The sequence below is a fragment of the Mustelus asterias genome, chromosome 22 (genome assembly GCF_964213995.1).
Source record: "Mustelus asterias chromosome 22, sMusAst1.hap1.1, whole genome shotgun sequence".
Taxonomy (NCBI): domain Eukaryota; kingdom Metazoa; phylum Chordata; class Chondrichthyes; order Carcharhiniformes; family Triakidae; genus Mustelus; species Mustelus asterias.
Genome location: NC_135822.1, coordinates 23,531,716 through 23,546,641, shown reverse-complemented (window position 1 = coordinate 23,546,641; position 14,926 = coordinate 23,531,716). Strand labels below are relative to the sequence as shown.

Genomic DNA, 14,926 nt, shown 5'->3' with positions numbered 1-14,926 from the left:
GTTTGAGATCCGACCCACTACGATGGTGTCGTCAGAAAACTTGAAAATCGAATTGGAGGGGAATTTGGCCGCACAGTCATAGGTGTATAAGGAGTATAGTCGAGGGCTGAGAACACAGTCTTGTGGGGCACTGGTGTTGAGGATGATCGTGGAGGAGGTGTTGTTGCCTATCCTTACTGATTGTGGTCTGTGAGTTAGGAAGTTCAGGATCCAGTCGCAGAGGGAGGTTCCGAGGCCCAGACCATGGAGTTGGGAGATGGGTTTCATGGAAATAATAGTGTTGAAGGCTGAGCTGTAATCAATAAATAGGAGTCTGACATAGGTGTCCTTGTTATCCAGGTGTCCCAGGGTTGAGTGCAGGGCCAGGGAAATGGCGTCTGCTGTGGACCTGTTGCGGCGGTAGGCAAACTGTAGTGGATCCAGGTAATCTGGGAGGCTGGAATTGATTCGTGCCAGGACTGACCTTTCGAAGCACTTCATGATGATGGATGTCAGAGCCACCGACTGATAGTCATTAAGGCACGCTGCTTGGTTTTTCTTAGGTACCGGGATGATGGTCGTCTTCTTGAAGCAGATAGGGACCTCAGATTGTTGTAAAGAGAGGTTGAAGATGTCTGTGAATACCTCCGCCAGCTGATCTGCGCAGGATCTGAGTGCACGTCCGGGTACCCCATCCGGGCCAGTTGCTTTCCTTGGGTTGACCTTCAAGAAAGCTGCTCTGACATCTGCAATGGTGACCCCAGATACAGGTTCATCCAGGGTTTCCAAGATGGAGGGCATGGTCTCGCTGACCTCTGGGATGTAGAATGCATTGAGCTCATCAGGGAGGGGTGCGTTGGGGCCGGTGATTTTACATGCCTTCATCTTGTACCCTGTTATGTCTTGCAGACCTTGCCATAGTCGGCGGGGTTGGTGTGGCTAGCCTGGGACTCTAGCTTGGTCTGGTAGTCTTTTGGCATCTTTGATGGATCTCCTTAGATCACATCTGGCTTTTTTGTACAGGTCAGTGTCGCCTGACTTGAACGCCTCAGACCTGGACTTCAGCAAGCAGTGGATATCCCTGTTCATCCATGGTTTCCGGTTGGGGAACACACGGATTTACTTCTTTGGCACACAGTCTTCTACACACTTACTAATGAAGTCAGTTACTGTAGTGGCTCACTCGTTCAGGCTGGCCGCAGAGTTATTAAATACTGACCAGTCCACTGACTCCAAGCAGCCCCACAGGAGATCATCCGATTTCTCAGACCAACATTGCACGACTCTCTTTGATGGATTCTCCCGCTTCAGTTTTTGCTTGTAAGCTTGCATCCTAGTGGTCTAGGATGTTTGGGCCTCCGGTGGAGCAGGAGACGTGTTGGTGGTAACTTGGTAATACGCTCTTGGCCTGATTGAAGTCCCCGGCCACGATGAACAAGGCCTCGGGATGTTTCGTCTCCAGGCTATTTGTAGTGGTTGGGCCGAATGGCCTCCTTCCGCACTGTAGGGATTCTATGTAACGTGCTTGAGTCACTATTCTAGCTCAACCCGACTCAGTGGGGTCTTTTCTCTCGATGGGATGGTTATATTGTATGAAGCAGCTGTTTGCATTGACCACGCTGGAGACTAACTTGCCCCACTTAACAAAACAAGTCAAACAGAATAAATATTGCATGTCTGATTCACAAAGCTGATGGCACAGTCTTAAAGACAATCCTTACTGATTGCTTTGGTCAATTATGGCTTGGTTTTAAAAGCAACCTCTCTCCACCACCCCCCCCCCCCCCCCCCCCCCCCCACCCTGCCCCCATACCATAATTGTTATTTCTATCCAGAGTTTTTATTTCCTTAGTTTTCCAATTGGATGGTTAGCTTGTTTGCAAAGTCTGGAAAAACCTCCTCCGCCGCTGGTTGCCTTCCCAGGAGTTGGAGGGAATGAACTGGGCTTGAAGTGGGTTCCAGGCTGGCGGAAGAATTGGAAAGAGTGCTGTGTTTTGTGCAATGATCCAGACGCTCTGTAGCAATTTCCAAACGGACTGGTGCTGCGGCCTGAGAAGGATGGGGCAACACAATAGAATTCCTCTGGGACTGGCTGGGGAACCAGTGTTTCACTCCGGAGAGCCAACCGGGGCAGGGTTGAGCTACAGCCAAACTTGTACTCAAGTTCAACGTTTCTTTACAGAGTGAAACATTGTAAGCGTGTACCTCCAACGCGACTACTCCTATGTTTGAGTGAGTGTCCCTTATATCTGCGCAAGTGCAACCCCAATTAATGTCCACCATCTGCATCTAATTAAATACAATTTATATATAACTGAACAGATTTTTAAATATAATTCAAGCAGCGTGGATTAAATGTTCCCCTCAGTAACTTTATACAAAATCTCAGGGTGTTTTGCAGCTGACTTAAGGTGGTTTTGGATTGGGATAAAGGGCATGAAAGCAATGGTCATGTGTTCTTGTTAATATGGTCCAAGGCTTTAAACGCTGCGGGGTGGGTGCAGAATGCAGCAAAAGGTGGCTCAGTGGTTAGCACTGCTGCCTCACAGCACTAGGGACCCGGGTTCGATTCTCGGCTTGGGTCACTGTCTGTGTGGAGTCTGCACGTTCTCCCCGTGTCTGCGTGGGTTTCCTCCAGGTGCTCCGGTGCTCCACTGTGCCACCATGCCACCAAACTATTGTCTGACAATCGACAATAGTTTCATGGTCATCGGCAGATTCCTAATTCCAGATTTTTTTTTTTATTGAACTCAAATTCCACCATCTGCAGTGGTGGGATTCGACCCTGGGTCCCGAGAACATTAGCTGAGTTTCTGGATTAATAGTCTAGCGATAATACCACTGGGCCATCGCCAGCTATCAAATGTGTGCTGGTTATGAACCTGGGTATTCCTGAAACCTTCAATGCAGAAAGTGAGTTCTTGTGTGTCGCACTCATTTTAGATGGAGGCTCTGCTTGTCTCTGCCTTTCTTTCTGTCTTGGCTTTGCGGGTTGTAGTTAGTCTTTCCTCCATGCACACACTTTCCCGCTCCCTCACTTCCTATCTTTCTTCTCTCCGAGCTCTGAGTCTGCGATGTTTTGCTGTGACATGAATGTCAAGTAGAAGATACTTTTCTTTCACGAGGAAGTTGCTCGTCCCATTCTATTTTTGTCCCTCTTTCTTCTCTTTGTCACAATCCCGTTATTCATGTCTTTGGACACCCAGAAACCCCAAACACCCGCCCAAACTCTGCTAATAACTGTCAATAGATTGCCATTCTCTTCAGATTAAAGAATTGCTGATTTGTGAAGTTTTAACTACAGGCCCAGTAAAATTATTGACATCCTGTATTATTGCTGTTGCGTTAGATATGGGGAGGTGGTGACACAGTGGTAATGTCACTGGGCTAGTAACCCAGAAGCCTAGGCTGATGTTGTGGGGACACGGGTTCAAATCCCACCGTGACAGCTGGCGAAATTTGAATTCAGTAGATAAAAGCTGGAATTGAAAAGCTAGTCTCAGTAATAGTGAGCATGAAACTGTTGTCAATTGTCGTAAAAATCCATCTGATTCACTGATGTCCTTTGGGGAAGGAAATTGGCCATCCTCACCTGGGGTGGCACAGTGGTTGGCACTGATGCTTCACAGCACCAGGGACCTGGGTTCAATTCCAGCCCTGGGTGTCAGTGTGGAGTTTGCACATTCTCCCTGTGTCTGCTTGGGTTTCCTCCGGGTGCTCTGGTTTCCTCCCATAGTTCAAAGATGTGCGGGTTAGGTTGATTGGCCATGCTAAATTGCCCCTTTAGTGTTAGGGGGATTAGCAGGGTAAATGCGTGGGTTTATGGGGATAGGGCCTAGGTGGGAGTGTAGTTGGTGCAGGCTTGATGGGCTGAATGGTCTCCTTCTGCACTGTGGGGATGCTATGATTCTATTCTATGGTCTGTGACTCCAGACCCATAGCAATATCCTTGACTCTTAACTACCCTCTGAAATGGCCTAGCAGGCCACTCTGATCTCGGGCAATTAGGGGTGGGCAACAAATGCTGGCCTAGGCCAGCGATGTCCACGTCCCATGAAAGAATAAAGAAGGTGATCCCTGTCGGAGGGGATATTCCCAGAAGCTGAGCAGGGACCCCCACTCCTGTTGTATCTGTGCCCAGTCAAATATCCAGTCATCCAACACGTGTGTACAGTTAGGAACTGCATTCCCCTGCTCTCGTATCCAAAAAGAGGCAAGATTGAGAAACTCAGTCGGGCTGAGACTGGTTCTGTGCAGGGGGAAGAGAATCACGTTTCACAGCAATCATCTTTGCTTTCTGTCCCGAGACCATGGATGAGAGATCTTGACCCGATTTATGGAAGCAGCCACTGAACCGCAGATTAAATGCATCAGTAAGACCCTTGGAGCACAAACTGTAACCACAAGCACAACTTGCCACCTGAGAGAATCACTGTGCTTCTGGAATAATGTTTGTGAAGAGTACAGTTAGTGCTGGACCTTCCTCGTGCCTTTTTACTCTTTTACTTTCCATCTCTGTGCCAGCTCAGCCTGTGAAGCTTAATGTGACATCTCTTTACTCTGATGCCAGGCGCATGTTTCAAATTCAAACTCTTGTATGGAAATCGCTCAAACTCTGAAGCAGGAAAGTCCAGCTCTTTGGAACATTGGGTCACATCCTTGTGATTTAACCAGTGAATGAGCCTTGTCTCAATGAGTTCAGTGTGAGTGGGAAGCCATGCTGAGGTTATTTTCTATGTACAGTCCATACAGCCTACCTTTCTCAACTTTCTCTCCACCCACTCATTTCACACTCCTTTTTCCTCTTCCATTACTGACTCATTCCCTCCCTCGCTCACATTCTCCCTCCCTCACTTCTCACATCCCCCTCTTTTTCCTCCCTCTCTCTCCCACTCTCTCTCTCCCCTCACATTCCCCTTCTCTGTTTCTTTGTTCCGCTCCCTCCCTCTTGCTGTCTGCCCGCTCATTCCCTCTCGATCCTCCCTTCCCTCTATCTGTGTTCTCCCTCCTTTTTAAAAAAAAATTAATTCATGGGACATGGGCGTCGCTGGCTGGCCGGCATTTATTGCCCATCCCTAGTTACCCTTGTTCAGAGGGCAGTTGAGAGTCAACCACATTGCTGAGGCTCTGGAGTCACGTGTTGGCCAGACCAGGTAAGGATGGCAGATTTCCTTCCCTAAAGGACATTAGTGAACCAGATGTGTTTTTCCAACAATTGGCAATGGTTTCATGGTCATCAGCAGATTTATAATTCCAGATTTTTAAATATTGAACTCAAATTCCATCATCTGCTGTGGCGGGTTTCGAACCCGGGAACATCAGCTGAGTTTCTGGATTAATAGTCTAGCAATAATACCACTAGGTCATCACCTACCTCTGCTCCTTTTCCTTCTGGCTCTCTGCCCTCCCTCCAACCCATCCTCACTTTCCCTCCTTCGCTGTCCTTCTATGCTTCCTTGAAGCACTGTTCTAGAGTAGAGTTCATAGAAATCATAGAAACCCTACAGTGCAGAAGGAGGCCATTCGGCCCATCGAGTCTGCACCGGCCACAATCCCACCCAGGCCCTACCCCCACATATTTACCTGCTAATCCCTCTAACCTACACATCCCAGGACTCTAAGGGGCAATTTTTAACCTGGCCAATCAACCTAACCCGCACATCTTTGGACTGTGGGAGGAAACCGGAGGAAACCCACGCAGACACGAGGAGAATGTGCAAACTCCACACAGACAGTGACCCGAACCGGGAATCGAACCCGGGACCCTGGAGCTGTGAAGCAGCAGTGCTAACCACTGTGCTACCGTGCCGCCGTTGAAAGGAGTGGCGATGGTGGGATGAAGTTCTCGGATCCTGATCAGCTGGAGAGTTGGAGGTGGCTGTGATCACAGAGCGGTTGGGAAATTGAGGGTTGTATGGAATGATCTGAAACAGCTGTTTCTTTTTCTAGTGGTGTACGAGCATCGATCGAGGCTGGAGCGCTCCTTGCAGAAGGAACGAGGGGAACACAAAAAGACAAAAGAAGGTTAGATTGTCCATCAGGTTTCAGTTTGTTTCTGCCGAGTCAGTATCTCTTCCCCGTACGGTTCAGGTTAGCTCTTTAATCATTCTGCGGCATGTTTAACATGTGCTTATCATCACAAACTCAAAGCCTCATCTCCTTCGTTTCTTGAGAAAATAGTTAGCCTGGGTAAGATGCTCTGTCAGATAGTCAGTGCAGACTCAATTGGCTGAACGGCCTCCGTTTGCACTATAGGGATATTGGGACGGCACAGTGGTTAGCACTGCTGCCTCAGCGCCAAGGACCCGGGTTCAATTCTGGTCTTGGGTCACTGTCTGTGTGGAACTTGCACGTTCTCCCCGTGTCTGCGTGGGTTTCCTCCGGGTGCTCCGATTTCCTCCCACAGTCCAAAGATGCGCGGGTTAGGTGGATTGGCTGTGCTAAATTGTGCCTTAGTGTCAGGGGGTCAGCAGGGTAAATAAGTGGGGTTATGGGGATAGGGTCTGGGAGGGATTGTTGTCGGTGCAGGGCCAATGGGCCAATGGCCTCTTTCTGCACTGTACAGAATCTTCTATGATAAGGGATCCTATGGGGGAATAGTCCCTAATGATACTGAGTCATAAAGAAGGTGCCAGCTCCATTCCTGCTCCTCGCTCACGTCACTCCTGCTACACCAGCTTGGTGCCAATGACAAGGCTGGGTTCAGTCTTCCTGAGCTCAGCGTTCCCGCTCCTGATTATTATCCTGTGATTCCGGCTGGGAGTTCCTGCGGTAGGGCCGGAGCTGCCACGTACGGTGGAGTGTCTCGCTGACGCTCCTGATGTGAGTCAGTGAGGAAACACAGCCGTGCCCCATGTGACCCAGTCCCTGGGGCGACAGCTCAGCATAAAGCAACACCTCTTGTTCTGTACCCCATGGTGAGGCAGGGTGCAAGAACCCCTAGCCCCCACTCGGGGGTGGAGCCTGGGGACCCGTAACCTCACCCAGATGCAGGGTGCAAGAATCCCTATCCCCGCCACCCAGGGATGGAGCCTAGAGACCCGTAACCTCACCCAGATGAGGATGCGAGGACCCCTACCCCACCACCCAGGGGCGGAGCCTCGAGACCCGTAGCCTCACCCAGATGCAGGGTGCGAGGACCCCTAACCACACCCCCTCCCTGCCGCCCCCACACACCCAGAGTTGGAATCTGGGGACCCGTAACCTCACCCAGATGAGGATGCGAGGACCTCTTACCCCCCCCCACCCAAGGGTGCAGCCTGGGGACCCATAAACTTAGTAAGAAGTCTCACAACACCAGGTTAAAGTCCAACAGGTTTATTTGGTAGCAAACGCCACTAGCTTTTGGAGCTATCCATCAAACACTCCCAGGACAGTACAGCACGGGGTTAGATACAGAGTAAAGGTCCCTCTGCACTGCCCCCATCAAACCCAGTAATGACCACATCCACATCATGACCCATGAACTTACCCAGAGACGGGATCCGGGAACCTATATCCCGTGACAAGGCAGGGCCCACCCGCCCGGAGGCAGGACCCAGTGACCCTTAACCTTAGCCAGCGGCAGGACCCCAGGGTCCCTGTGCCCCAGGGCGAGAGAGCCCTCCGGGGACCCTGTGCCCCAGGGCGAGAGAGCACCCCAGGGACCCTGCGCCCCAGTGGTGGGTCCCCGTGCCCAGTAAACTGTCCCATTGTGAATTAGTTCCTTCACACCTGTGGGTGGTACAAGAGGAAATGGTGGTGTGAGAGCCAGGCTGCCATTGGGAGGAAGGTTTTTGTTGGATGTGTTTCACTGCAAACGGGTTTTATGAATGTAATGAGGTCGAGGTTCAGCTATTTATGGCAAGAATAGCTGTCAAATTATAGGATTGTAACATGGAACCGGAGGTATTTGTTATGTCTGCATTTGGGTGGGGTTGGATTTGAGTGTGGGGAAACAAAGGCGAGACTGATCTTGTGTTCCTCAGAAACATTTGAGCATTTTTGGTGGGTTAACCGGAGATCCGGCGGGGAAGAGGGGTGGGTTTGCCATTGAATTATGTGCCACTGCTGTGTGGTGCCACCCAGTGGCTACATACATTACCACAGCAAGAGGTGGCGTGGAATTTTAATAAATATGGTTCATTTAAACCATGTTGATTCACACAGGAAAATGTGCTCATATTTCACCTTGTGTGACATTCCAGAGAGTGGGTTTGAGGTATTTTTTATCTGGCTCTTGCACTAAAGGGAGCAAGGGCTCTGGGGGAAGGTGGAATCAGGATATTGAATTTGATGATCCGCTATGATCAAAAGGAAAGGTGGGGCAGGCTTGAAGGGCCGAATGGTCTACTCCTGCTTCTAGTTTCTATGTTTCTGTGTTTGTTTCACTGGGGCGGCACGGTGGCCCAGTGGTTAGCACCTCTGCCTCACAGTGCCAGGGACCCGGGTTCAATTCCGCCTTGGATCACTGTCTGTGTGGAGTCTGCACGTTCTCCCCGTGTCTGCATGGGTTTCCTCCGGGTGCTCCGGTTTCCTCCCTAACGCCAAAGATGTGCAGGTTAGGTGGATTGGCCATGCTAAATTGCCCATTAGTGTCGGGGGATCAGCAGGGTAAATATGTGGGGTTATGGGGCTAGGGCTTAGGTGGGAATGTTGTCGGTGCAGGCTTGATGGGCCGAATGGCCGCCTTCTGCATGGGTCTGTGTGGGTTTCCTCCCGGTGCTCCAGTTTCTTCCCACAGTCCGAAAGACGTGCTGGTTAGGTGCATTGGCCGTGCTGAATTCTCCCTCAGTGTACCCGAACAGGTGCCGGAGTGAGGCGACTAGGGGATTTTCACAGTGACTTCATTGCAGTGTTAATGGAAGCCTACTTGTGACACTGATAAATAAACTTTTTTAAACTTTTAAACAGCAATTAGATCAATTCGGAGTTTGACACAAATCTTTCAAGGAGATTTTTAAAAAGATTGTCTTTTAACTTTATTTTAATGAATGGTGTCTTACAATAGGAGACAAGTTTTTCTTAATCTGTGTCAGCCGCCCCTCGACACAACTTACTGTAACTTCCTCATTTTAGTGTCATTTGGGGCTAAAACTCTCTCTGCTCCTTCATCCAACTCTTTGATAAATATAGTGGATAGATAGGACTCTTGTACAGACCTCTGGAGAACGCTGCTTGTCGATCTGATCCAAGTCTCCCAATTTCCCCTTCCTGAATAATTCTCCCTTTGACTGGCTGACTGTGTCCTACAGAATCTGGGAAGTTTATTAATGTTTGGAGGGAATCCTCAGGGCTGTGTGTATCCACAGATGTGCAGGATAGGTGGATTGGCCATGCCAAAATGCCCCTTCGTGCCCCAAGATGTGTAGGTTGGGATAAGTGCGTGGGGTTGCGGAGATAGGGTGGAGGAGAGGGCCTGGTCAATCATAGAAACCGTACAGTGCAGAAAGAGGCCATTTGGCCCATCAAGTCTGCACTGTCCACAATCCCACCCAGGCCCTACCCCCTTATTCCTACATATTTACCTGCTAATCCCTCTAACCTACGCTTCTCAGGACACTAAGGGGCAATTTTAGCATGGCCAATCAACCTAACCCGCACATCTTTGGACTGTGGGAGGAAACCGGAGCACCCGGAGGAAACCCACGCAGACACGAGGAGAATGTGCAAACTCCACACAGACAGTGACCCAAGCCGGGAATCGAACCCAGGTCCCTGGAGCTGTGAAGCAGCAGTGCTAACCACTGTGCTACCGTGCCGCCCCAAGATGCCCTGCCAGAAAGTTGGGCAGACTCGATGGGTTGAATGGCCTCTTCTGTACTGTAGGGATTCTATGAATTGCAATCTCTGACGATGTGTCAATTTTGGTCCAGTGGCACTGCTCTTGCCCTTGAGTCAGAAGGTTGTGGGTTCAAGCCCCACTGCAGCACAAATCCCAAGTTGGTATTTCACTGAGGGAGTGCTGCAGTATTGGAGGTGCCGTCCTCTGAGCGATAAATCGAAGCTCCATCCGCCCCCCGTGCACGTGAGAGATCCAGTGGCCTTATTTGAGGGAAGAGTAATTGAGTTCTCATAGAAAATAAAAGCAGGAGGAGGCCATTCGGCCCTTTGAGCCTGCTCCACCATTCATTTGGACCATGGCTGATCGTCAAATTTAATTCCCAATCGCGCTCCTCCCCACCCCGTCCCAATATCCCTTGATCTCTCTAGCCCCAATAGCTCTCGTGATGTTCTGACTAAAGTTTCTTCTTGGACCAACATCACTGCAAAACAAAGTGTCTGATAATGAATCTCACTGCTCTGTGCGGGACCCCGCTGTACTTAAATAGACTGCAGCATTTCCTGACTGTGGCCACAATTCAAAAGTATTCCATTGGCTGTCAAGCACTTTGCGATGTCCAGAGGTTGTGAGCAATGCTATGTCGGTGCAAACCCTTCAGTTTCCCAGACCAGCAGCTCCTGGGCTGTGTCAGTATTTGAAAGGAAGGTCCAGCAAAGCGAACGTTTAAAATCCATTGTGTTGCTGGGTGCAGAGGGGGGCGAGGGGACTCATGAGTGAGTGGGAACCTCTTGTATTTCCTCCTGGTTATTTTGAGTGTCTCAGTTTCTGTGCAAAATGACCATCCATCCTTCCTGGTTGTGCCATTTTCTATGCAATGCAGGAATGAAACATATGCTTAGCTATTTCAAAAGGAAATCCTGTTGTTGGTGCTGCTGAGCCCAGGTTAAGTTCACTTTTATTTCTGGCTGGAGATCTGATTGTTTTTGTAACAGTAAATTCTGGGAATACTCAGCGAGCCTGTCAGCGCCTGAAAGTAAAGTACAAAGCATTGCTTGTGGGATCTCATGATGTGGAGATGCCGGCGTTGGACTGGGGTGGGGCACACTAAGAAGTCTCTCAACACCGGATTAAAGTCCAACAGGTTTATCGCACTCGCCTGATGAAGGAGCAGCACTCCAAAAGCTCATGATTCCACATAAACCTGTTGGATTTTAACCTGGTGTTGTGAGACTTCTTACTGTGAGATCTCAGATACACAGTGCAGTAAAATGTGAACAATCTAATTATTGGCAATAAATAGATAATCTCTCTCTCTCTCTCTCTCTCTCAACCGTTCCACATTCTGACACCGTGTAGGTCAGACTTTTATCTGCTTCTGTCGCAAAATTCTTCATAGAATCTTTACAGGGCAGAAGGAGGCCATTCACCCCTTCCAGTCTGTACCGACTATCCAACAGAGCATCTTCCCCAGGTTCACTCCCTGCCCTATCCCCGTAACCCCACATATTTACCCTGTTAATCCCCTTAATTTACACATTTTGGGATGCTAAGGGGCAATTTACTATGGCCAATCCACCTAACCTTCACATCTTTGGACTGTGGGAGGAAACCCACGCAAACACGGCGGGGGGATGTTGAAACTCCACACAGACAGTCAGCCGAGGCTGGAATCGAACCCGGGTCCCTGACACTGTGAGGCAGCAGTGCTAACCACTGTGCCACCGTGCCATCACCATAGTTTGCTATGTTAAACGCCATGATGTGGAGATGCCGGCGTTGGACTGAGGTGGGCACAGTAAGAAGTCTCACAACACCAAGGTTAAAGTCCAAGAGATTTATTTGGAATCACGAGCTTTCGGAGCGCTGCTCCTTCATCAGATGAGTCACCTGAAGAAGGAGCAGCGCTCCGAAAGCTCGTGAGGTCTGCCGGTGAGTGACGCTGTGGTGGTTGTCAGAACATTGGTGACTCCATAATATTTGGGACATGAGAATGATCTTCCTGTCACGCGCTGAATGTAAATTCATTCTCATTTTCTCTTCCCCCTCTGCAGATTTTCTAGTCTACAAATTGGAAGCTCAGGAATCACTGAACAAGGAGAAGGTCAGTGGTGATTCTAGTCTGAAATTCCTGAACTGCGGGGCTCCTCATCCCAAATCTGCAATCTTCACTGTCCTCTGTCATTTATAAGCTTTTCAAATGCAATGCCATGTCCTGATCGACCTAATCTTCTCTCTCACCCTGTCTGAAAGACCATATGTTCAAGAGGGAGCTGGACGTGGCCCTTGTGGCTGAAGGGATCAAGGGGTATGGAGAGAAAGTGGGAGTGGGATTCTGAAAGTGCATTATCAACCATGCTCCTATTGAATGATGATGCAGACTCGAAGGGCCGAATGGCCTACTTCTGCACCTATTTTCTATGTTACTATAAGACATAGCAGCAGAAGTAGGCCATTCGGCCCATTGAGTCTGCGCCACCATTCAATGAGATCACTGCTCTGATCTGATGACCCTCAACTCCACTTTCCTACCTTATCCCCATAACTCTTGATTCCCTGACTGATTAAAGATTGTCTCAGCTTTGGACATACTTAATGACCCAGCCTCTACAGCCCCCGTAGTAAAGAATTCCACAGATTCACTACCCTCTGAGAGAAGAAATTCCTCCTCATCTCTGTCTTAAATGGGCGACCCCTCACTCTGAGATTATGTCCTCTGGTACTAGACTCTCCCACATGGGGAAACAACCTCTCAGCATCTACCCTGTCAAACCCCCTTGAGAATCCTATTTGTCTCAATAAAGTCACCGCTCATTCTTCTAAACTCCAGTGAGTATAGGCCCAACCTACTCGCCCTCTCCTCATAGGAAAATTCCTCCATACCCGGGATCAACCTAGTGAACCTTCTCTGGACTGCCTCCAATGCCAGTATATCTTTCCTTAGATAAGGGGACCAAAACTGTTGACAGCTGTGATGTCCTGTGTTGTGTCCTTACTGGAAACCTGACGCTGAGGGGACATTGATGCACTGTGACACCAGACTGACAGTAAAAAAGCCCACTGGGAGATTTAATGAGTTCTGTTTATAAAATGAAAGATGTTAAAGTTTGATGGGCATTTCTCCTGCACTGCCCTGACATTCAGACAGTGAGAATGCTGATTTCTTTTTAGGCTAACTTGTGAGCATGATGGGTGCTGGCGTTTGCACATTGAGTTTTCTTTCTTGGCTATCGAGGGTTGGGTTTATGCGGCATTTTGCCCTCTGCCAAATGTTTGCTTGGTTTATGGAATTAGTTCAACATCTTGCCTTCCGTGGGCCAAAAGGACAGTTGCTTAGACGAGGCTTTTGTATTCTCTTGAGGATAGAATCCCGACAGTGCAGAAGGAGGCCATTCAGCCCATCGAGCCTGCACCGACAACAATCCCATCCAGGCCCCATCCCCGCAACCCCACATATTTACCCCGCTAACCTACGCATCCCAGGACACTAAGGGGCAATTTAGCTTGGCCAATGCACATCTTTGGACTATGGGACGAAACCGGAGCACCCGGAGGAAACCCGTGCAGACTCCACACAGAGTGACCCAAGCTGGGAATCGAACCCAGGTCCCTGGAGCTGTGAGACAGCAGTGCTAACCACTGTGCTACCGTGCCGCCCATTAATAGATCTAGTTAAGGTATTTAAGATAACTAAAAGTTTTGATGCGATGGATAAACTAGTTCATCTGATAGCAGAATCCAGAATAAGAGGGCAAAGCCTTAACGTGTGCAGAGCAGGCCTATTTAATACATCAGCAGCAAGTGGCTAACTTCTTGTTTCAATTGCCTTGCAGCAAGATGCCATGAACCGATACGGTGCCCTAAGTTCCCAGCATAAGATACTGAAGGTGAGTGGGACCTCAGTCACTGAAAGCGTCCACAAATCCGCATATCTCCCTGAGGAACAAACCCTGCTGGTTTTCAGTCTGATTGGAGTCTCCTCATTGGGACTGAGACGGTGCAGTGCTTCTTTGGGTGGTTTATTATAGGAAATGAGGATGGGGTGAGGATTGTAACAGTCTAATTGCCGATGTGTGGTGTGGTGCTGAGGGGGAGGATTGCGTGTGGCCTACAGGTGATAATGCTGCAATGGACCCTGATTCTTCACAAAGTATTTGCTGCTTTACTATTCAGACTGTAGCTTCTTCATTCCACATGACCCACTTTCAGCGGCAGCTGGAGCAGCGGCGATTCCGAGGAATAAATCGCTGATAACTTGGTGATAAATCGACATAGATTCCTGCTTCTGTCAGACACGCCCTGATTGGGGAATTGGAATGGGAAAATCTCACTCCTTTTCTTGCTCTTGGTTTTTCGCTCATCGTTTTTCCTGTTGCTTCGCTGCTCTCTTCACCTCATCAAACACTTCTCCCATTGTCTTGTTCCTGCTTCTTGCTCACGACAGTAAGAAGTTTAACAACACCAGGTTAAAGTCCAACAGGTTTATTTGGTAGCACAAGCCACAAGCTTTTGGAGCCTTAAGCTCCTTCAGGTGAGTGGGAATTCTGTTCACAAACAGGACATATAAAGACACAGACTCAATTTACAGAATAATGGTTGGAATGCGAATACTTACAGCTAATCAAGTCTTAAAGGTACAAACAATGTGAGTGGAGAGAGCATTAAGACAGTTTAAAGAGATGTGTATTGTCTCCAGACAGGACAGCCAGTGAAATTCTGCAAGTCCAGGCAAGTTGTGGGGATTACAGATAGTGTGACATGAACCCAATATCCCGGTTGAGGCCGTCCTCATGTGTGCGGAACTTGGCTATCAGTTTCTGCTCAGCGACTCTTCGCCGTCGTGTGTCGTGAAGGCGGCTTTGGAGAACGCTTACCCGAATATCAGAGGCCGAATGCCCTTGACCGCTGAAGTGCTCCCCAACAGGAAGAGAACAGTCTTGCCTGGTGATTGTTGAGCGGTGTTCATTCATCCATTGTCGTAGCGTCTGCATGGTCTCTCCAGTGTACCATGCCTCACGACATCCTTTCCTGCAGCGTATCAGGTAGACAACGTTGGCCGAGTTGCAAGAATATGTACCGTGTACCCGGTGGATGGTGTTCTCACGTGAGATGATGGCATCCGTGTCAATGATCCGGCATGTCTTGCAGAGGTTGCTGTGGCAGGGTTGTGTGGTGTCGTGGTCACTG

General features: G+C 49.2%; 1 protein-coding gene across 1 annotated transcript in view; it reads left to right on the top strand.

The window, feature by feature from the left end:
* Positions 1 to 14,926, top strand: part of LOC144509924 (uncharacterized) — a 73,966-nt gene that overhangs the window by 12,611 nt on the left and 46,429 nt on the right. The window contains exons 2-4 of the mRNA XM_078238923.1: positions 5,929 to 6,003; positions 11,794 to 11,843; positions 13,573 to 13,626. Of these exons, the coding sequence (XP_078095049.1) occupies positions 5,929 to 6,003; positions 11,794 to 11,843; positions 13,573 to 13,626 (179 nt within the window). The remainder of the gene's footprint in view (positions 1 to 5,928; positions 6,004 to 11,793; positions 11,844 to 13,572; positions 13,627 to 14,926) is intronic.